Source organism: Chiloscyllium punctatum, chromosome 24 (assembly GCF_047496795.1).
Source record: "Chiloscyllium punctatum isolate Juve2018m chromosome 24, sChiPun1.3, whole genome shotgun sequence".
Taxonomy (NCBI): domain Eukaryota; kingdom Metazoa; phylum Chordata; class Chondrichthyes; order Orectolobiformes; family Hemiscylliidae; genus Chiloscyllium; species Chiloscyllium punctatum.
Window position 1 is genome coordinate 45,123,700 of NC_092762.1, and position 22,985 is coordinate 45,146,684.

A 22,985-nucleotide genomic window follows, 5' to 3' on the forward strand; every position below is an offset into this window, starting at 1 on the left:
AATGTTTAAAGACAAGTTTTAAGGCTATAGACTTTCTCATTCCCTCCTTTTGTCATTTCATGACAACAACTTGGCTTATACAAGTATAATTAGTCCATTCAGTCGATTTGTATTCTTAATAAATCAAGTGCCTCCTCTGGCATGTCATCGTCTGGAAGAGACAAGTTTTAAGGCTATAAACTTTCTCAAGTGTGTTACAGGAAAAATGGAAATACGTAACATTTGGCTGTGAAATGGATACCTAAGTTTTGGTTGCTGTTTTGACAACAATTCAAATTTAACCAATCAGTTTACATTATGCCCCAGGATACTAAAACCCAATCAAGTTTGAATTTATTGTTTTACCAATATCTAACCAATAAGAGAATCTGATTATGGTGGAGGGAGGGTGGGGGAGTATAGAATGAGGACATTTTGAAAATTGGTCAAAGAGCAACTGCCATAAAGAAAGAAACTGGAGAGCTAATTGCCCATCTTGTAATAAACATCAAGATGATGACCCAGGGAGAAGTCAGCAGAATCAGAAGGAAATTACAGATTCGAAAGACTGGAAAGAAGACATCATAAGAGACTGTATGGAATTGAAGTGATTAGGTTGTTGTAATGTTTAATAATTGTGTAAGTGGAACAGCATTTTAATAGAGTTGGGGTCAGATAGTAATTAGTTAAGAAAAAAGGGGCTCAGATTTGTTAATAGTTTCCGTTGGTGTTCATTGTCAGAGTTAGGAGAATAAATTGTTATTTTTTCCTTTAAACAGTGAAAATCAAAGTTTCTCTTTCACTCATTGACACTTTTAGCAGATTATGAGGTGAGGCGAGCTTTTCTGGACTATTAGTTTTAATTAACAGAGGGTTCAACCTCCGCATTATAACAGTTTGAGGACTCATCACCTGGGATTTGGACAGGTTTAGACAGATCTGGATGGCTTTGGAAAGATTTGAACAGACTTGGGGTACAAAATGTCCCAGCAGAGTTAAACACATTTAGCAATTAGTGTCCCAGATCTTTAAATAAAATTTAGGTGAGAAAAATCTGTTTAATTTCAGCTACTTGTAGTTGGTTAGATTAGTGTGAGAGAAATGGCACTTTCAGTTACTAAATTTTTTTGGAGATGGAAGAAGTGACTTTTGGAGTTTACAAAAGGTGAGCAAGGCAAAGCTGCTACAATTGGCAGACAACCTGGAGCAGGAATTGCCTGTGTCTCTGAAAAAAGATGAAATTATTATGGAAATAGCTGAACATTTAAATGTGCTGGAAAAGCCATTAGAATCTTTGGAAATGGCTAAAATTTAATTGCAGATGGAAGAGCTTGAGCTAGAACAGAATCAAAGGAAGAGAAGATCCTTAGTGGAACAAAGAGGAAGAAAGAGAGAAAGACAAAGGGAGAGAGAAAGAGAGAGAGGAGAAGCAAGACAGAGTTTGAACTGAAGAAGTTGTGAATTAGGCAGGAAATCAAGTTAACAGGATGGTGATGAAGGGAAAAGGTAAACGTGTACAAATGTGTCAAGACACAGCAACATTTCAATGAGAAAGCTATCAAAGTATTTTTACTTCTTAGAAAAATTGACTCTGTGGATGGAGTGGCCAGAGAACTTGTGGGTAATGCTAGTTCAAGCAAAGCTGGTAGGTGGGGCCAATGAGGTGTTTGCAGCACTGTCAGATGAGGGTTAAGAGATTCTGGAGATGTCAAACAGGCTATTTTGAGTGTCTATGAATGGGTACCAGAAGTGTATATACAGCGTTTCAGAAACATAAAGGAGGAATCAGGTCAGACGTTAAGTTTGAAAGAATTAAACACAGCAAATTTGACAAGGTTGAGGGGTGACCTCATGGAGGTTTGTAAAATCGTGGGGGTCATGAGTAGGATGAATGGACAATTTTTTTTCCCTCGGTTTGGGGAGTCCAGAACTAGAGAGGGCATAAGTTTAGGGTGAGAGGGGAAAGATATAAAAGAGATCTAAGGGGCAGGTTTTTCATGCAGAGGGTGGTATGTGTGTAGAATGAGCTGCCAGAGGAAGTGGTGGAGGCTAGTACAATTGCAACATTTAGAAGGCATCTGGATGGTTATATGAATAGGAAGGGGTTTGGAGGGATATGGGCCAGGTGCTGGTAGGTGGGACTAGATTGGATTGGGATATTTGGTTGGCAGGATAATTTGGACCGAAGGGTCTGTTTCCATGCTGTTCATCTCTATAATTCTATGACATATTGGGCTCTAAGAGAGATTATTCTGCTGGAGGAGTTTAAAAACTGACTTCCAGAGATGATAAGTACTTATGTGGCTAACAGAAAGTTCAAAAAGTGAGACAAGATGCAGAGACGGTAAATGAACACGCATTGGTGCACAAGGTGAAATTTTGCTTCGGACTAGAAGTTAATCTGCGTCGGGGGATTTATCACTACAGAACAAAGAGTAGAGGGAGTGATGGATGCAGGTACATTGCAATGTTTAAAAGACACTTGGATATGTATATGAATAAGAAATGTTCGGAGGGATATGGAGCAACGTAGGCAGGTGGGACAAATTCAGTTTAGGATTATGGCCGGCGTGGACTCGTTGGACCGTAGGGTCTGTCTCTGTGCTGGATGACTCCATGAGCTGGAGTTTGTTACTATCATAAAGTTCTGATTTATGATCACAAAGTTGATGTTGAACACATTTGTATCTCTCATTTGCAGACTAACACTCAGGTCGAATTCTCTTAACGCTTGATTGTGATGAGTTGCAGTTCACCCTCCCTTCCAACAGTGGGCCCCCTGCTCGGGAGGACCGGGCCTACGGCGGTGCCACGTGACGCAGCTGCGGTTGGTAAAAGGCCCGGAAGTTGCTGGAACCGGTCCTTTTCTCATCCGCCCGTCCTGTGAGGCGGATAGAAGCCGGAGCCTGAGAAACAAGCAATCTAGCCCCATCCGGCAAAATGGTGAGTCGGCGGCGTCTCCACCGAGTGGGGGATGCGCGCCGGGCACTTCCATCGATGTTTCCGCGCAGTATTGAGGCTGGATGGCTCCGTCCAGGCGCCGATATTGCCGCTTTTTCGCAGATGGAGCGGGCGGAAAAGAGCCGTTATTGGGCCCGACAATAGAGGGAGGGGGATGGGCAACGGGCCGCCCGCCCGCGGTGATGCGCAATCACAATGAAGCGGAATGGGGAAGGGTTGGGGGGGGGCAGAGGGTGTACGTTTCTACCCGTCACCTCGGCAAGCGGGTAATGTGGGGGGTGGGGATTTCGGAGGGTCCGGGGCGGGACAAAGTGGGGAGAAGGCAGGGACGGAGCTGTCACTGGGTTTCCGGGCCCTCTGGGTGCCGCTGTGCGTCACTCTGGGCGGGGTGGAATCGGGTGTCTGGGGCTAGGCTGGTACCGACCGGAGACCGTTTTACCCCCCCCACCCCGGGGCAGTGCCCCGGTCCCCGCCGCCACGTGGAGCCGGGGTCCCTGGGCTTCAGGGTGATTGTCGCCGGGGACGTGGCTTCTTCCCCCTGTCTGTCTGTCCATCACCCCCCCCACCCCGGGCCGGCCGGCCTCCTTCCTTCCTTCCTTTGCATTTGATTTGGCAGCGGCTTCAGCCTGACTCATCTCGCCCTGTTGGAGAAATGGGATTGATTGCGGCACACGGTGCATTAACGTGATCAGGTTTCCAAAGCGGCTTCTGTGTGTTTTTTTTACACACGTGATGTCAGTTCGACCCCTGATACAGGGTATTGATCGTAGTCCCTGATTTCTAAGGTCAATTATGGTATGTTTTGGCTTAAATCTTTTCGTTTTTTTTGTGTATGTTACTTTTTTTTTGCAATGTGGCGTCGGTTTGCATTACTGATTAACTGTGCTGCGTTATAAGTGGTTTAGAGCATTCTGATCCATCGTAGCTGCCTGTTTTTTTTCTGGTGGCGAAGGGAATAACAGTGGTTCTATTTATGGAATGGGAAAGAGAGTCCAACACGGTTACCTTGGGTTTATATATGACGCAGTTGTTGAGCCACATTTGTCAGGGCATACCAGTGGTTTATTGATCTGCCCTGACTTCATTTTTAGTCAGGGACTTGGCAGTTGTACTAAACTTTGAATAATAATCACTTTCTAGGTGAACTTCACAGTAGACCAGATCCGTGCCATCATGGACAAGAAGTCCAACATCCGTAACATGTCTGTGATTGCGCATGTTGACCACGGCAAGTCCACTCTTACTGACTCTCTGGTGTCAAAAGCTGGGATTATTGCTTCTTCCCGTGCTGGTGAAACCAGGTTCACTGACACTCGCAAGGATGAACAAGAAAGATGCATCACCATTAAGTCAACGTGAGTGATTTAACTTTTTTCATTTTTATTGAGCTGCACTTTACTGGTTTTAGGTTCAAGCCAGAGGGTAAATATTTGCTGTAATACTGCAAGGCGATTCTAGAGATGGAAAAACTGCAGATGCTGGATCCAAAATAGACAGGCAGGAGGCTGGAAGAACCCAGCAGGCCAGGCAGCATCAGGAGGTGGAGAAGTTGACATTCCGGGTGTAACCCTTCTTCAAGACTGCAGGACTTTCAGCCTTTAAGAAGGTTTACATTCGAAACATGGACTTCCCCACCACCTGATGCTGCCTGGCTTGCTGTGTTCTTCCAGCTGCCTCCTAGTCTATCAAGGGGATTGTACTGCTACATGCCAAAAGGTCTGGTGATTTGTGCATAGCTCTTAACATGATCATGGTCTCATCCTTTTATATGTATGTTTCTTTTCATGTGATCTTGCTGTACTAGAGTACCAATTCTAATACAACTCTAGTGTTGTGTAATTGCTGCTTCCTGTTATAAAGCTTGGTGCTAGCTCATTGCTTTAAGGAATAATGTAGTAATTTTGAATTTTTGTGCAGTGCCATCTCCCTGTTTTATGAGCTCAAGGAAGGAGATTTGGCTTTCATCAAACAGTGTAAGGATGGCAGTGGCTTCTTGATCAACCTGATCGACTCACCTGGGCATGTCGACTTTTCCTCTGAAGTAACAGCTGCTCTGCGTGTAACTGATGGCGCCCTTGTTGTGGTAGACTGTGTCTCTGGTAAGTGACAATTATTCCTGTGGCCAACATTTTGCACAAAGACTTTATGAAGTCACACTCTATCGAGGTATATGGGACGGCAAGGTGGCCCGGTGGTTAGCACTGCTGCCTCAATGCCAGGGGCTCTGGTTCGATATCACCTTCGAGTGACTGCGTGGAGTTCGTACATTCTCCCATGTCTGCGTGAACTTCCTGTCCCAGTCCAAAGATGTCCAGGCTAGGTGAAAAGCCATGAGAAATTCAGGGACCGAGGGTTGGGGTAGGGAGGTGGGTCTGAGTGGGATGCTCTTTGGCTGGTTTAGTAGACTGTGCTGAATGGCCTGCTTCCACACTGTTTGGATTCTAATCTAGTCAATGGAAGCATGATATCAGGGAAACAAGCCTTAAAGTTTCTGGATTTTTTTCAATAATTTTTAAGAACTGTATAGCAGTGCATTTATGGACAAGGATTTAGGCCACGCGTTTGATTTTTCTGCTATAATTGTGATATGACATACTGGCTTCAGTTTTGAAACTCAGTTGAGAATTGTACATATAATCCCTCCATTCTGGTCCAGCTTTCTTGGTATGCGTCTAGGTGAAAATTGCTTCAATTATAAGTTTAACCTGATGAGTGGAATTGTTGCTTATTTCCAGGGGTATGTGTGCAAACTGAAACTGTGCTGCGTCAGGCTATTGCTGAACGTATCAAACCTGTGCTGATGATGAACAAAATGGACCGTGCCTTGCTTGAACTGCAGCTTGATACAGAAGAACTCTACCAGACCTTCCAACGCATTGTGGAAAATGTCAATGTCATCATCTCTACCTACGGTGAAGATGAGAATGGTCCCATGGGAAACATCATGGTAAAGTGGACTTCATGAGATTTTAATCAATCCATTTTGCTGTATTATAAAATGAGCTATGCAGTCTAATACCAGTGAGTATTCAGTACAAAGAATTGTGGACACTGAAGATCTGAAACACAAACTGAAACCGACATTGGCAGACCTGTTTCTCCAGCGGCATCTGTGGAGACAGAGCAGAGCTAACATTTTGAGTCCAGTGACACTTTCCTCCGAACTGATGAAAGTGTGATTCATTTTTCATCTGATACCATAGTTCAGTGTACTGGTCCCTTTTTTCTCGTGTTGTCCCCAGAATGTTAACTGATATTTTTCATTCTCTGACTTAATAGCCAATTCCCAGAATTGTATAAACTGAGGATTGTTCCTGCTCCCATGTGTAATTAGAGACAAAAAGATTGCAGATACTGGAGTCCAAGGTTGACAAGCAGGAGGCTGGAAGAACACAACAAGCCAGGCAGCATCACGAGGTGGAAAAGTCAACGTTTTAGGTGTACACCTGAAACATTGACTTCTCCACCTCCTGATGCTGTTTGGTTGTCTGTTCTTCCAGCCTCCTGCTTGTTTATTTGTGTGTAATTGGCTTCTGCCTGATTTTGTTCTAGAAGAACATTTTTATTTGCCTAATGTTTGTATTTTATTGGATTTCAGATCTTTGATAGCTTGTATGGTTGAACCATACCTTAAGTCTTCTACTGTCTGTCTTCTGTTTTCATGTTTCTGCTGGTCACTTTGGAAGTGAAGGAATAACATCACGAAGGGAGAAACCAAGTTAATGTCTCTGACTTTCCACATGCTGTCAGATTTGAACATTTTCTACTTAACGTGCTGTTGGTGAAAGGATATGACTCTAATCTGTCCAAATGTGCTGTTTCCAGCTAGTAAGGGGAAAATAACTTGAAACATGAGTCTGAGGGGGAACTGGTTTAGTTTCTTGCTCAGAGTGGTGTCAGACTTTTTGTATGTATTACTTGCTGCTATTTAAGTTCACTTCATCTTTCAAAAATTACAGCTGCTGAACCAATTTCGATTTGTGGCTTTGGAGCTGCATATTATAAGCTATTCAGCAGGACATAGCTGCATTAAGGAATTTGCAAACTAGGCCATTTTTAAAACAAAAACCATCCATTCTTTGAGCTTCTGTTTAAGCATGTCTACTTATATACCCCCCCCCCCCCCCCCAAAAAAAAACTTTCCAAGGAACACTGTCTATCTAGTTCAGATGCGAATGGCTCTGATGCATAACTAGTGACAGCACCAGCATGTTACCTAATCTGTGGATTGTGATTCATTATACTAAGTGCCACCAGGCCCACTGATTTTTCTTTTTCCTTTCCAGGTTGATCCAGTTTTTGGAACAGTTGGTTTTGGTTCTGGGCTCCATGGTTGGGCTTTCACCCTAAAGCAGTTTGCAGAAATGTACGTTGCCAAATTTTCTGCTAAGGGTGATACTGCCCTTTCTCCAGAAGACCGTGCCAAGAAAGTAGAGGATATGATGAAAAAACTTTGGGGTGACAGGTGAGTTGCTGATGCCCGGCTCTCTTTCCTGTTCTAGAAACCAGTCCAAGTGTGAAAGTACTTGGCTCATTTTTTCATGGAGAAAAACATTTTTATAGGATAAAAGGAAGTAGTTTGGGTCATTGTCTACCTGTACACTCAGATTTTCTTGGGCCATTGAAGCACTGGGGACTTCTGTCCAACAGTTGTCCTCTAGGCCAGTGCCAAGTTATTCCTTTGCATGTAACATGCCTCTGCATGGTCCAGCTTTTAAATGGTTGAGACTTGCTGTTTGTGACAGGCAATACGTCAAATACACTAGCAAACAGAAGTATTCTTGTAATTAATTTGCATTTACAACTTGAACATTCTTTGCTTCACATACTATTGACTTAGTTCAAAATGGCTGCTGATTTCTGCCAGTTCTTCATTGGTTTTGAAAACTCCTTAATTGTCCCTTGCAATTTCAGGTATTTTGATCCGGCTGCTGGTAAATTCAGCAAGTCTGCTACCAATGCTGATGGCAAGAAATTGCCCAGAACTTTCTGTCAGCTGGTCTTGGATCCCATCTTCAAGGTAAGATCATGAACTAGCACGTGAGCAAATGTTATTGAGCTTGGTGTGATGACCTTTCTGTAATTTCTTCACTTTGACCTGACTGTTCGGTGATGAAAAGCAAATGTCTGAAGCTCAAGAACTTGTATATTTTAACCTAGAGTTTGATCTAAACAACAATTGCTTCTAAAAGTAAATGCTGTCACATAGTCCAATATATGCACTGAAGTTATTTCTTTGTAGAGTAATGTTTTTGGTTTTCTTCATAGGTCTTTGATGCAATTATGAATTTCAAGAAGGACGAAACTGAAAAATTGATTCAGAAGCTAGATATAAAGCTGGACAATGAAGATAAATCCAAAGAGGGCAAACCTTTGCTAAAGGTGAGTAGCTCTATGTTCTCAATAGCAAAGATATTGCCTATACTATCATGCTTTATTGCCCATATCAGGATTATGGTTCTGTTGACATCCCCTCAATTCATTTTGATTTGTCATCTTTCTCACGAGTTAGGACTGGTGTGCACTCACTTCCTTGCTGCCATATTGAAGAGTTGTTAGACTACTTGGCCTATTTCAAGCATAATGCTCCAGGCCTTAATTTCTTAGTACTGGCTCATTTCTCCTGTTGCAAACAATGCTGACTGTTACTTTACCCCTGTTTCTTGGCTGTGATCTTTATTTTTGAAAAATATTTTCTTGTATGCAGGCTGTTATGCGTCGCTGGTTGCCTGCTGGTGATGCGTTGTTGCAGATGATCACCATACACCTTCCATCGCCTGTCACTGCTCAGAGATATCGTTGTGACCTTCTGTATGAGGGACCTCCTGATGATGAAGCTGCCTTGGGTATGTTAAAAATGTACTTAGACCAACTATCCAGAAGATACTTTACTCAAATCTGCCAGGCATGTCATGACACATCTGGGGTGGTTTGAGAATTGAAGCTGAACTTCATGGCCCAGATTTAGGGATGCTACCACTTTACTATGAGTTTGTTCTTCAACGTATATTAGCTGAGTACCATTTCTTTGTATGTATCCCCTTCACTCTCCAAACAATGAATTATCGTTACAAGAGCAAGATATTCTGGTTTTGTTTCTCTAGTGGCATTGGGCAACATAATAGATGTGGCTGAACAAGCAACATTTCTTATTCTTGTAGCAACTTCCTTAATATGCGAATCCTCTGACACATTTCACCGTGAGCCACTTTATCCCAAATCCACTCCAATGCAAGCCGGACACGTTCCTGACATTTGTCAGGGAAAATCCCTCTGTCCTTTTAAGACCATTATCCTAATCACATGTCCATCTTTGCAACACTGTACTAAATCTGTTCCTTTTACTCAGATTATTTTAGGCACCTGATGACAGTGCTGACTGATATTATTGAAGCCTGCAGCATCTGTTGCTGTCCTCCATCTTGATGAGACTACAATTGTCTACTTGCATTAATTGTAGTTGGAAGATAACTTATACTCTCTCTGACCTTTTTTGAGATAAACCAAATTGATCTTTGTGTTAAAGCTACTTGCAGCTTATCCTTTCTATCCTTCTGGCCTCTTGCATTTTTTGATTTTTAATTATTGCATTGTTTCATGTCAGCTGTAAATTTGGTGTTGGTGTTCAAACATTGCTTCAGGTTCCACTTCAGAACTGTTTGTATTACTGCACTGGAGTTAAATAGAATAGGAGCAGAAGATGCTGTCTAATTCTGGACTGAGCCATCCTTTCCATGGCCACCTTTTTCAATTTGATTGCCCCTCAGTCTTTAAAACTTCAGTGGAAATGAGCTGAGTCTAGGACAGAGTCTGCATAGTTCTTCTGGAACGAGGCTAGGGAAATGAATCAAGTCAGGATTAGTGGTGCTGGAAGAGCACAGCAGTTCAGGCAGTTTGCTGTGCTCTTCCAGCACCACTAATCCAGTATTTGGTTTTCAGCATCTGCAGTCACTGTTTTTACCCAAATGAATCAAGTCAGCAGAGAAGTCCTGAAAGAGACACTTGTAGTATTCCAAAATTACTGAATCAAATGACGAAAGGTGGTGAGGAAATTAATATTAATCATCACTGGAGGAAAGATGTCAGGGAATCTAATGGGGACGCTAACAATTGTTTTTCCAGTTTGTATGCAGATCTGAAGTCTTTTGTCACAATAATTTTGCTTTTGTTCCATTTTGTTAATGGATTGTCTTCTAACTATTGAACAAATGCCATCCTTGATTTAACAGTTTACATCAACATGGTGAGCTGGGAATGATTTAAAAGGGGCAGCAGTTTTTGTTTTTTAATGTCTCACACCCCTCAACATTCAGGAACCATGTCTCCATAATGACTATCAGATCATGGTTATTGAAATATCAATTTATTACTTGATGAGTTCTATATGTTCAGATACAGGATCTTCAGTTTTGTTATTGTAATCTCAAGTCTTGATTTGGTTTATTCCTGGATTATTATCCAGATTAGATTCCTCAGAATGGAGGAAGAACTAGCTACTTGAATACAGAACTGGCTCGAAGGTAGAAGACAAGGAGGGTAGTGGTGGAGGGTTGCTTTTCAGACTGGAGTCCTGTGACCAGTGGTGTGCGGCAAGGATTAATGCTAGGTCCACTGCTTTGCATTACTGATTTGGATGTGGACATGGGAATGATTGGTAAGTTTGCAGATGACACCAAAATTAGAGTGTGGTGGATTGTGAAGGTTTCCTCAGTACAATGGAATCTTGGTCAGGTGGGCTGAGGAGTGACAGGTGGAGTTTAGTTTAAAATGTGAGGTGCTGCATTTTGAAAAGGCACATCAGGGCAGTGTTTGTACACTTGATTGTAAGGTCCTGAGGAGTTTTGCTGAATAAACATCTTGGAGTGCAAGTTTATATGTCCTTGAAAGTGGAGTCTCAGGTAGATAGGATAGCAAAAAAGTCTAGATTAGAGTGGTGCTGGAAAAGCACAGCAGGTCAGGCAGCATCCGAGGAGCAGGAAAATCGACGTTTCGGTCAAAAGTCCTTCATCGGGAATAGAGGCAGGGTGCCTGCAGAGTGGATCTCTTTTGCCCGAAAAGTCAATTTTCCTGCTCTTTGGATGCTGCCTGACCTGTGCTTTTCCAGCACCACACTAATCTAGACTTAAGGTTTCCAGTATCTGCAGTCCTTGTTTTTACCTAGGATAGTGAAGGAGGCATTTGGTATGCCTGTCTTTATTGGTTGAGTACAGGAGTTGGAAGGCTAGGTTGTGGCTGTATAGGACATTGGTTAGGCCACTTTTGGAATATTGTGTGCAATTCTGGTCTTCCTGTTGGAGATGAAAGATGTTGTGAAACATTTTTCTGAACCATTTCAAGGTTGTTGCTAGGTTTGGACCTATAAGGTGAGGCTGATAGACTGGGGCTATTTTTCCTAAATATTGGAGGCCGAGGGGTGACCTTCATCGAGGTTTATAAAATCATGAGTGGCAAGGATAAGGTAAATAGACCGGTCTTTTCCCTGGGGTGAGGGGGTATCCAGAACTAGATAGCATAGGTTCATGGTGAGCTGGGAATGATTTAAAAGGGGCAGCATTTTCATGCAGAGGGTAGTGCATGTATGGAATCAGCTGCCAAAGGAAGTCGTGGGGGTGGGTACAATTACAGCATTTAAAAGGCATCTGGATTGGCATATGAAAAGGAGGGCTTTAGAGGGATATGGGCTAAGTGCTGGCAAACAAGACTAGATATATTCAGGATATCTGGTTGATATGGGCCAAGTCGGACCGAAGTATTTGTTTCTGTGCTGCAAATCTCTGACTTAATGGAGATGCACATAGTGGGAGTTATGTGGTTGATGCCAGCAAGTGTAGACCATTCTAACAGTGCTTGCTGCCAGTATCCTAGAGTATAGTAGTAGCCCATACTCTGGAATCCACTTCTCCCAAGTTGGTCTTTAGGCCACACATTCATCTCTCCTTTTATGAAAGGATGTTCACAAGGAAATTTGAATGTGGCTGAGGTAATATTCTCAATTATAATATTCTTGAGGACCTACCATTCAATTTGGTGCTTAGTTCTTCATGCACTATGCAAAACCTCTCTTAGCTTCACCTATGCTTTTGGTACCAACGTTCCCTTTAAGCTGCATGATTGTGTCCAAGCTTCTCTATTCTGTACCAACCTTTTGGGGCCCACCTAGCTGGAAAGAAAACTAAAGGGAATGCTGGTTGCTGCATTTGTGGGCCAGACCATTGCATCCCCTGATCTCCTTTCCAGCCCGAGCATTTGACACTGGGCAGGCACGATTGGGGTATTATGTCTTCGCAATCCCCTTGCAATACTATACCCTACTACTGTATTCTCTCTCGTGCCCCCAGTTGAATGACTTCCTGTCCTATCGTGCCATGCTAAACTCCCAGGTCATTTCCTCTTCCCTGAAGCTCTTCCCACCTGTCCACCCCCTTCCCCCCCAAACCTATCAGCTTCATCCCCTCCCCCACTCACCTACTGTACTCTATGCTACTTTCTCCCCACCCCCCTCTAGCTGATCTCTCCACGCTTCAGGCTCTCTGCCTTTATTCCTGATGAAGGGCTTTTGCCCGAAACGTCAATTTTACTGCTCCTCGGATGCTACCTGAACTGCTGTGCTCTTCCAGCACCACTAATCCAGAATCTGGTTTCCAGCATCTGCAGTCATTGTTTTTACCTATTCATCCATGCAGCTGCTTCTCTATCCTTACCTACCTTGCACTCTCAGTAATGCCCTCTCTCACTGACCACTTAACCTAGAGTCTGTTGTATAGCACAGAAACAGATCCTTTTTGTCCCACTCATCCACGTTGAACAGATATCCTAAACTGATCTAGTCCCATTTTCTAGCATTTTACCCATATTCCTCTAAAGCCTTCTAATTAATGTACCCACTACTCTGCCTTTTATAAACCTTCTGTAGGGTCACTGCTCAACCTTCAATTCTGGCAATGTTCTTTAAACCTTTTCTGAACCCTCAAATTGAACAACATGTTCCCTTTAGCAGGGATACCAGAATTGAATGGAGTATTGTAGAAGTGGCCTAACCAATGTCTTGTACAGCCATGAAATGATGTTCCAACTCCCATTCAATGCACTGCTCATTGAAGACAAGCATGCCAAATATTGCCATCACCCTTTGTACCACTCCAGTTTAAAGGAACTATGCAACTGCACCCCTAGGTCTCTAGCACCTCTCCCCAGGGCTCTACCGTTAAGTATATATGACCTGCCTTGGTTTGCCTTATTAAGATGCAAGCTTCACATTTATTTAAATTCCATCTATCACTCCTCTGCCCAGTTGCCTATCTAATCAAGGTCCTCTGTACTTTTGAGGTGACCTCCTTCACTGTCCATTACACCACCTATTTGACATCTGCGACTTGGTAACCATACTTCCTATATTAGGGGAAAGGACTGAAGATGCTAAAGGACTATAGTTTCCCCTCACGTGGTCAAAATGTCCTCCAGCACATCACCTTGACTTCCTGCAGCTCTGCTCCTGAACCCCAACCCACAAACTGCAACAAGGACTCAACACCCCTGGGCCTCACCTTCCACCCCACCAATCTCTGGATACAACCAATCATTTTCTGACATTTTCGCTACCTACAGACAGACCTCCACCAGAATTTTATTTCCCTCCCCACCCCCATCAGCTTTCCGCAGACACCATTCCCTCTGCGACTACCTTGTTAGGTTCATACCCACCACCAACCCACCCTTCACTCCTTGCACCTTCCCTTGCCACAACCTGTGGTGTAAAACCTGTACCCACACCTCTTTCCCCTCACTTCCATCCAAGGCCCCGAAGGCTACTTCCACATCCAACAGATTTTCCTGCATCTCGTCCACCATCTGTTGCTCTTGATGTGGTCCCCTCTGCATAGGGGAGATAGGATGCCAACTTGTGGAACATTTCCGAGAATATCTCTGGGACACGCACCAATCAACCCCACCACCCTATGGCTGAACACTAACTCTCCCTCCCACTCCACCAAGCACATGCAAGTCCTGGGTGTCCTCCACTGCCAAATCCTAGCCATCTGACGTCTGGTGAAAGAACACTTCACCTTCTGCCTTGGGACACCAAACAAAGGATCAATATTTATTTCACCAGTTTCCTCATTGCCCCTCCCCCCACCTTATCACAGATCCAACCCTCCAACTCCACATTGCCCTCTTGAACTATCCTACCTGCCAATCTTCCTTCCCACCTGTCCACTCTATCCTCCACTCCACATAGCACCATCACCCCCACCCTCTTCTACCTATCGCATTTCTAGCTACCTTGCCCCTGCCCCACTCCTCTTTCCTCCCCTCCCCCATTTTTCTCATGGGCCCCCTCCTCCCATTCCTGATGAAGAGTTTATGTTCAAAATGTCAACTCTCCTTTGCTTTTCCAACACCACACTTTCTGACTCTGAAATTTCTATATTCACAACCAAGTCATTTATGTAAATGGCAAAACAAATAGACACAGTACTGATCCTTGTGACGCTCTACTGAACATGTGCAAATCCTGTTCCTCAAAACCCCCTTCAAAACTTAATATCACTGGCCTGTCATTCCCTGACTTTTGCACACCATCTTTCTTAAGTAATGGCACCACATTAGTCAACCACCAGTCTTCTGGCATCTCACCTGTGACTATTGATGCAAATATCTCAACAAAGGGTCCAGCAATCTTTTCTAGTTTCTACAAAGGTGTGGGGTGCACCCGATCAGGTCCCATTTCAAGATGTTCCGTACCACCTCTTATAAAATATTGACACATTCCACGGTATCGCTGTTTATTTGCAGAAATTCTCAAGTTTCCATGACGTCCGCAATCCATACCGACTCAATATGTTAATTATCTCACTCACAACCTATGGTTTCATAAGTAGGCAGCCTTGTTGATCTTTGAGGAGCTCTGAAGGTGTGTGACTGCTTCCTGATGCAAAGAATTCCAGATAACGTCTTGTCCCTTCCCAGATGTGTCATGTCAGTAGTTCAGCAACCGGTTCAATCTCTGCTAAAGCTCCTCAAACTTTGATTCAGAGCAAACAAGTGCTCAGTAAACAATGGTATTAAAGAGCTCCCACGTGCTATACCTTTGATTAAATGATCTGAACTGACAATTCTATTGCTCACTTCCTTGCTCTGTCTTTATAAATTGTAATAACATTTTGTTATATACTCCAACTTGTATATTATCTTGCAATTAAGAATTCAAAAGACCACCTACCACCTCTACATACCTTTTGTCACATTGTTCATGCTTAACTTGGTTTGCATTTTTGCGTTTAGATACCTAACTGTCTGGCGAAGGGGACTTGAATTTTTTCTTGGTTGTTAGGGAGCTTAATGTGAAGAAATAATTTAAACTTTTGGTTTTATAAGGCATCAAGAACTGTGACGCAAAAGGCCCACTGATGATGTACATCTCCAAGATGGTGCCCACAACTGACAAGGGAAGGTTTTACGCCTTTGGCCGTGTCTTCTCTGGTATTGTTTCCACTGGTCTTAAGGTCCGAATTATGGGACCAAATTACACTCCGGGCAAGAAGGAAGACCTTTACCTGAAGCCTATCCAAAGGTTGGTGTTGTGGTGTAGATGTTTTCCTTTTAATTTCAGTAGAACTTTCAACTGTGAGTTTTAATATTTGCCAAGCTAAAATGCAGTTTTTATTTTAGTAGCAGAATGATCCAGTTAGGGTCTTGAGTGTCTGCCAGACGGTGTATTAAATGTTTAAATGCCTGTCTGCCTGCCCTCTTGAAATATTACATAGCAGCTAAAAGTGAATAAATAATACTGAAATTTCTTTTGTGTAGTTATTCCTGAAGCTATAACTTGTTGAATTCTTCCTGTCTATTACTGAACAGATTTTTATTTTAATTTGCAGAACAATTCTGATGATGGGCCGTTATGTGGAGCCTATTGAAGATGTGCCTTGTGGAAACATCGTTGGGCTTGTTGGTGTTGATCAGTATCTCGTGAAGACCGGTACCATTACCACTTACGACCAGGCTCACAACCTGCGAGTGATGAAGTTCAGCGTCAGCCCTGTTGTGCGTGTTGCTGTTGAAGCCAAAAATCCAGCTGATCTACCGAAATTGGTTGAAGGACTGAAGCGTCTCGCTAAGTCTGACCCCATGGTGCAGGTAGATTGTTTTGTTGCTTATTAAATTGGGTTAGTGGGGTAAGAATGAATCACCTCATTGCTAAACCTCCCTTGCCTCTTTATCTTAGTGTATCATTGAGGAATCTGGTGAACACATTATTGCTGGTGCTGGTGAGCTGCATTTGGAAATCTGCCTGAAAGATCTTGAAGAGGACCATGCTTGTATTCCCATTAAGGTAAGACTCTTGGAAGATGGCGGAAGGTTGATTCCACTATTGTGAATCTGCAAATAATCGGTGTTCTTATTTTTGTGCAGAAATCCGACCCAGTTGTGTCTTACCGTGAGACTGTTGCTGAAGAATCCAATGTAATGTGCTTGTCAAAGTCTCCCAACAAGCACAACAGGCTGTACATGAAAGCTAAACCAATGCCAGAGGGCCTTCCAGAAGACATTGACAAGGGTGATGTTACTGCCCGTCAAGAGCTCAAACAGCGAGCCAGATATCTTGCTGAAAAGTATGAATGGGATGTCACGGAATGTCGTAAAATATGGTGCTTTGGACCTGATGGCACAGGCCCCAATATGTTGATTGATGTGACTAAAGGAGTCCAGTACCTCAACGAAATCAAGGACAGTGTCGTTGCTGGATTTCAGTGGGCAACCAAAGAGGTGAGGTTTTCGCTGTGTAATAAGTGCTGCTAGATTTTTCATCTCCAGTAGTCATTTGGACACCAGCCAATTACATATTATGGTATTTGTAGTGATTAATGTGAACCTGCTTAAATAGCTGATATAACTTCTGTGAAACTGACTTTATTTTAAAGGAAAGTTTAATGTTTTAAAAATGTATATCAAAGTTATCCTGTTGTGTAACTTACTTTCTTGCTTGCTCCAAAGAAAGGGTAATATCTTTCACTTTTGCTTCAGGGTGCTCTGTGTGATGAGAACATGCGTGGAGTGCGATTTGACATTCATGATGTAACCCTGCATGCTGATGCTATCCACCGTGGTGGTGGTCAGATCATTCCCACTGCAAGAAGATGCCTGTATGCCTGTGTGCTGACTGCCCAGCCGAGACTTATGGAACCTGTCTACCTGGTTGAGATTCAGGTATTGGGTGCTTTGAATTTTACCATTTGATTCTCCCAATCTCCTGAAATGGGTTTTATAAATTCACACGTTACCTGATTTTTAACAGCAGTCTTTGGATTACATATTTTCCACTGGTTTTTCGTTTCCTATTGGAAATGGATCCTCTGAACTGATCATCTTTTGAGGAGTGATCAAATTCTGGGCCTCCAGGTGGCATTCTGCTACATAAGCAAATATTGAATGCTGGCTTTGCAACAGAATTATGGATGGATTTTCTGATTCCTCTCGTGACACCATTTAAAATCAGCTATTTTGTTTTCATAGAACAGCCACACTTCAATTTTTAAAAACGTGATTATGCAAGTTATTGTCATTATCACTTTCTTCAACACTGGGTTAACAATGAACAGAATAATTCGGAGTCATGTTTCTTTGAATTACAGTGCCCGGAGCAAGTAGTTGGTGGGATCTATGGTGTACTGAATAGGAAACGTGGTCACGTGTTTGAAGAATCCCATGTTGCAGGCACACCCATGTTTGTTGTCAAGGCTTACCTACCTGTAAATGAATCATTTGGTAAGTAGCTTGGTGTTGTCTTGTGAAATTTTTAAGTGATTTTTGTTTGGTGTAAAAAGCATTTGTAATTATCTACGTGATTTTTCAGTTCCACTTGCTATGCTGTGCCCTGTACACCAAAGCTGCTAAAGGAAATTGGGTTTTGTCCTAATGATCTGCCAGTTTTAAGCTATTAATACAATCTAAAATCGGGGAGTACTTGAGTGCTTGGTTTGTGCTTTTTAAGCAGGCATACGTGGTAAGTTGGTTTGGTCTAAACTTGTCTTCAGTGCTTTAGGTGCATTGATCCTTGCTCTGCTTTTCTAAAGGCCCTGTTTTTATTGCACTGGTTGGTTTATAACTTTGACTATAATATGGTGACACCAATGAGGGGTAAATCCAAGGATACATATCCAATCATGAGGATAAACACATGAACAGAGGGGAAAAGATGACCTTATTAGTAAGAAACCATTCAGTAGCAAGAAGTGGTGTAGAGTTTGAAGGTGTAGAATCTGTGTGGGCTCCTAGTAGTCAGGATGTGGGTGAGAAAATAAATCAGTGCCTTCCTTGCATGCTTTTTCTATTACAGTAATAGTGTGGGGGCCTTAAGTGTTCCAGCTGGACTTGGAAAATCAGATGATTGTTAGATCTAAAAGTTTGTTTTTGAGCAGCTTGCGTTGGGAACAGGTAGTTCTGGACTGAGTGGTGTGTAATGAGGCAGACTCGATTTAGGAAGTTGGTGAAGGAACTCTTGTGGGCAGTGAGCATAATGATAGAATTCACCCTGCAGGTTGAGAGGGAGAAGATTTGAATCAGATGTGATGGCACTATAATGGAGTACAGTTAACTACAAAGACATGAGCTGGCCAGAGTTGATTGGCAGGTGGGCCAAGCAGTAGAACTGCAATGGTGGGTGTTTTTGAGGGGTAATTTGTAAGGCACAGCAGAAATTCATCCCAAGGAAGCGGAAACTTAGGCGGGTGGGTGGGGGGGGGGGGGGGATGTTGGCGGTAATCATGGCTAGCAAAGGAAGTAAGGGATGATGTAAAAGCAAAAGAAAGCATTAAAAGTAGGTGAAGATTAAGATCTCTTTAAAATCCAGAGGATAACCTAGAAAAAGACATGCGGGGAAAAGGTTAAATGTCACGAAGTTAAGCTAGTAATATAAAAGATTTAGATTAATTAGCTTCTCTACAGTGTGGAAACAGGTCCTTCAGGCCAACAAGTCCACGCTGGCCCTCTGAAGAGTAACCCACTCAGACCGACTTCCCACTGCTTAATGTGCCGAATACTATGGGAAATTGACCATGGCCAATTCACCTAACTTGCACATCTTCTCCTCTGTGGGAGGAAACTGGAGCACTTGGAGGAAACCCACGCAGACACAGGGAGAATGTGCAAACTCCACACACCATTGCCGAGGCTGGAATTGAACCCTGGTGCTGTGAGGCAACAGTGCTAACCACTGTGCTGTCCTTGTAAGAGATTGCAAGAGGTTTTTAGAAATTTAAAGGAAAGAGGCAAGAATGGACATTGGGCCATTGGAAAATGAGGCTGGATAAATAGCAATCAAGACCAAAAACGTGAACAGATTTTGCATCAGTTTTCAGGGGAAAGACCCCATAACAGAACCTCAGGAAAGTAAGGGAACACAAGTGTAGTGACCATCATTAAGGAGAAGATGCTTGGAAAACTGAAGATCTTGGTGGGTAAATCACCCTAGACTAGATGGACTATACCCCAGGGTTCTGAAAGAGCTAGCTGAGAACATTGTACAGGCATTGGTACACTTATCCTTTCAGGAATCAAGTCAGGGAGGTTTCCAATGAAATGGAAAATTGCTAACATAACACCTCTGTTTAAGAGGGAGGCAGAATTCAGGAAACTATGGGCTGATCAGCCTGACCTATGTATCTGGTAAGATTTTAGAGTCCATTATTAACAATGAGATTTGTAGAGTACTTGGAAACAGGACTGAGGCAGCACAACTTCCTCAAGAGGTCATTCCTGACAGATCCATTTCCAATTCATTTGAAGAGGTAACAAGCAAGGTAGACAAAGGAAAGTTGGTGGACATGATCTATTTGGGTTTCCAAAAGGGCTTTGCCTCTAACATTATGGGCTGTTATTTTTGAGGCCACCTGGCCAATGTACTGGCCTGTAAAGAGGTTTGGCTGCCTCTAAGAAGGCAAACAGTAGGAATAAAGAGATCTTTTTCAGCATGGGAGTTAATGCCAAAGTTCTACAGGGATCAGAGTCGGGACCACATTATATCTTAATGATCTGGATGAAGGAACTGAGGACATTGTTGCTAAATTTATACGTGAGACTTGAAATAGGTAGAGGTTCAGGTAGTGGAGAGGAAGCAGGGAGGCTGCAGAAAGAAGTGGCAAAGTAAGAGGTTATGCACTTTGGAGGAAAAGGAGGTATAGATAACTTTCTAAATGGGAAAGGCTTTGGCAATCTGAAGCACAAAGGGACTTGGGAGTCCTGCATCAGGGCTCGTTTAAGATTAACATGAAGGTTTCATCGGTGGTTAGGCAGTCTATGCATTTTTAGCAGTCATTTTTGATGAGGCTAGAATGCAAGAGTAGAGATGTACTTCTACCACTGTATAAAGCTCTAGTCAGACCACATTTGGAATATTCTAAGCAGTTTTGAGCTCCTTATCTAAGGAAGGATAAGCTGGCATTGGAAAAGTCCAGAGGTGGTTTACAAGGATCCTGGGCATGAAGGCTCATAGTAGGAGTAGTGGTTGAGGACTCTGGGTCAGAACTCACTTTAGATGGGTGGGGTGGAAGTTACAGAAAACTGAGATGCCTGAATGGAGTGGGTGTGGGAAAGATGTTTCCACTAATAGGAGATTTGAGACCTGAGCACTGCTTCAAATGGGATGTCCTTTCTGGAATTGAGGACTTTCATCAGCCAGAGGGTAGTTAATTTGTGGAACTATTGGCCATAATTAAATGGCAGAGAAGACTCAGTGGGCTGAATGGTCTGGTCTAATTCTATTTCTATATTTTATGGTCTTATGAAAGACAGGACAGGTTATCAAGCATTGTGCTTTTTTTTTTCTAAACAGGTTTCACAGCTGACCTGAGGTCTAATACAGGCGGCCAGGCTTTCCCACAATGTGTTTTTGACCACTGGCAGATCCTACCTGGTGACCCGACGGATTCAGCCACCCGCCCGTTTCAAATTGTGGCTGAAACCCGTAAGCGCAAGGGCCTGAAAGAGGGCATCCCAGCTCTGGACAACTTCCTGGACAAGTTGTAATGTTTAACAGTACATCATTGGAAATCTGATCAACACACCATTGGCTGGCTCTTCGAACTAATTAGTGAATTATAACATTGCCAGATTAGACATGGTGGTGTATTGTATTGTATTCTTGCAATGAGGTTCACTGCAAAAAGAATGGACATCGTAGTGGCATAAATTAAAAAGAATGTTTACCTCGTATTTGGATTCTTCTTTATTGCATTGCTGCGTCAGAAACCATCTTGTGCCATGCTAGCTTTATACACATTCATTCACTTACTTTTCATTAGTAACTCTTGTCGCCTGGTCTGATATTTATTGCCATTGCCAGTACTTAAAAGATTAGGCATATTGTGCTTTTGAAGTTGGGGTTTTCCAATTCTGGGTTTTCTTTTCTGAAAACAAAACTTTATGCACAGCAAGTTGTACAGCAGTGGACTTTGCAGAAAGTTGGTGAGAATTACCTCCAGTCTACAGACTGGAGGCTAATGGGAGTTTGAGCACCTTGGAAATGAGTTTGATCGTCATTTAACATTGTGAACGATGAAAATGCAATAGATTGTATTGGTGGTATATAAACAATAAACTTTGATATAATTGCAGTTGTGCTCCTTGTTGGTTTTGCCTGCACCTTCTTGTCTGCTTTGGCAGTGATCGTTATGATTTGCTGTTTGGGATTATGGAATAATTCTAAAACATTTGACTGTTATGTGCCCAAAGATTCTTTCAATGTGTTAGAACAAAGCTCATCTGTTAGTAGATTGTTCAGAATTTTCAGAAATCTGGTATTAGGATTAATTTTTAGTTCTGCAACATTTGTGTTTAGAAAACTACAAATAATAGCCCTCTGTCCTCCCTTCCTAGCTCCAGATTTGTGGATTAGTTTGGGAAACATTGGTCTTGGAAAATTTTTGTTCTTTTCTTCTCCCAGCCCTCTTGAATTAACTATCTTGTCTAATCTTACCACCTGCACCATGTACTTGTTGACAGAAATTCTCAGCTCAGCATCCTGCAAATACATTCCCTGTTGTCTTAAGCTGTGCATTCTGTCTTTGATCCTTCTATCAATTTGAGAAAAGTTGCAGAAGGAAGTGTTTAATGTCTGAATGTAGCATTCTTATAAAAGCAGTTGGGAATTACAAAACCTTGGGTTGAAAAATAATACACAGTAATAAAATGCATCTGCAGGGGAACCTTTAGAAATCCAAATTTCGGATTATCTGGCAGGATTGCACAGTATCGATGCTTGGCTAAACTGTTATCTGGCATTCGATTAACTGAATGAACTACTCCCTGCCTGCCTCCTTTTGGGTAATGGAGGTTCCTCTGTATTTCATGTTACTTTTAGGTGGTTATGAATTTTGCTCTATCCTGTACCAAATCTAGTTAAACTGCAGGTGAAATGTGGAATTTTGCACACTAATACTTTCAGGCGAGTTTACAAAGGTGTAGTTTTATGCTCTAACTTCAATAGGAAGAAGTTCTGAATATTATAGATGAAAAGAATGGTTGATCTGTTTTGAAATTCTGAAAGATGGAGGAAACTTGGAGACTATTAGAACTGTCAGTTTAAGAATGAGGCTTACCTTGTTAATGTAGGAAACATTTTGAGGGTTCTCTAATGAATTCACTACATCAAAGCAGTGGATCTAAAATATTTTGAAGATAGCTGGATTATGAAAGATGGTTTATTTGAAACATTCAGTAACGTGCAGTTGAGGCTAAAATTATTGATTTGATTTGGTAGAGCAGGCTTGAAGGGCACTGTGACGTACTCTTTAGAATTGAGTGTTATGGATTTTGGGAAAGAAAAGGAAATGGTTTCCAGCTTTAGAAAGAAAGCAGTAGAGTTTTTCAGTGTTTAAGTGGTAATAGAATCTCAAGACTCTTTTTTGCAACCAAATTCCTTTTTGGATGAAGGGAGTACCATGGGTACTCTATTTACACCTAATTATCAACCATAGGAATTTGTTCGGGATTACTGCTGGAGTGATATGCACATATTATTCAAAGCAATTTATTAAAAGAATTAAATG

General features: G+C 42.4%; 1 protein-coding gene across 1 annotated transcript; it reads left to right on the forward strand.

Annotated features, from left to right (window-relative positions):
* Nucleotides 1-2,752: 2,752 nt before the first annotated feature.
* On the forward strand, nt 2,753-21,551 carry LOC140494519 (elongation factor 2). Its single transcript, XM_072593780.1, has 15 exons — nt 2,753-2,922; nt 4,081-4,295; nt 4,858-5,039; nt 5,676-5,887; nt 7,227-7,405; nt 7,855-7,960; nt 8,209-8,322; nt 8,648-8,786; nt 15,316-15,511; nt 15,819-16,077; nt 16,166-16,273; nt 16,354-16,707; nt 16,966-17,148; nt 17,574-17,706; nt 20,771-21,551. Exons 1-15 carry the CDS (start codon nt 2,920-2,922, stop codon nt 20,962-20,964), a joined length of 2,577 nt encoding a protein of 858 aa, XP_072449881.1. The 5' UTR covers nt 2,753-2,919; the 3' UTR covers nt 20,965-21,551.
* Nucleotides 21,552-22,985: the final 1,434 nt, after the last annotated feature.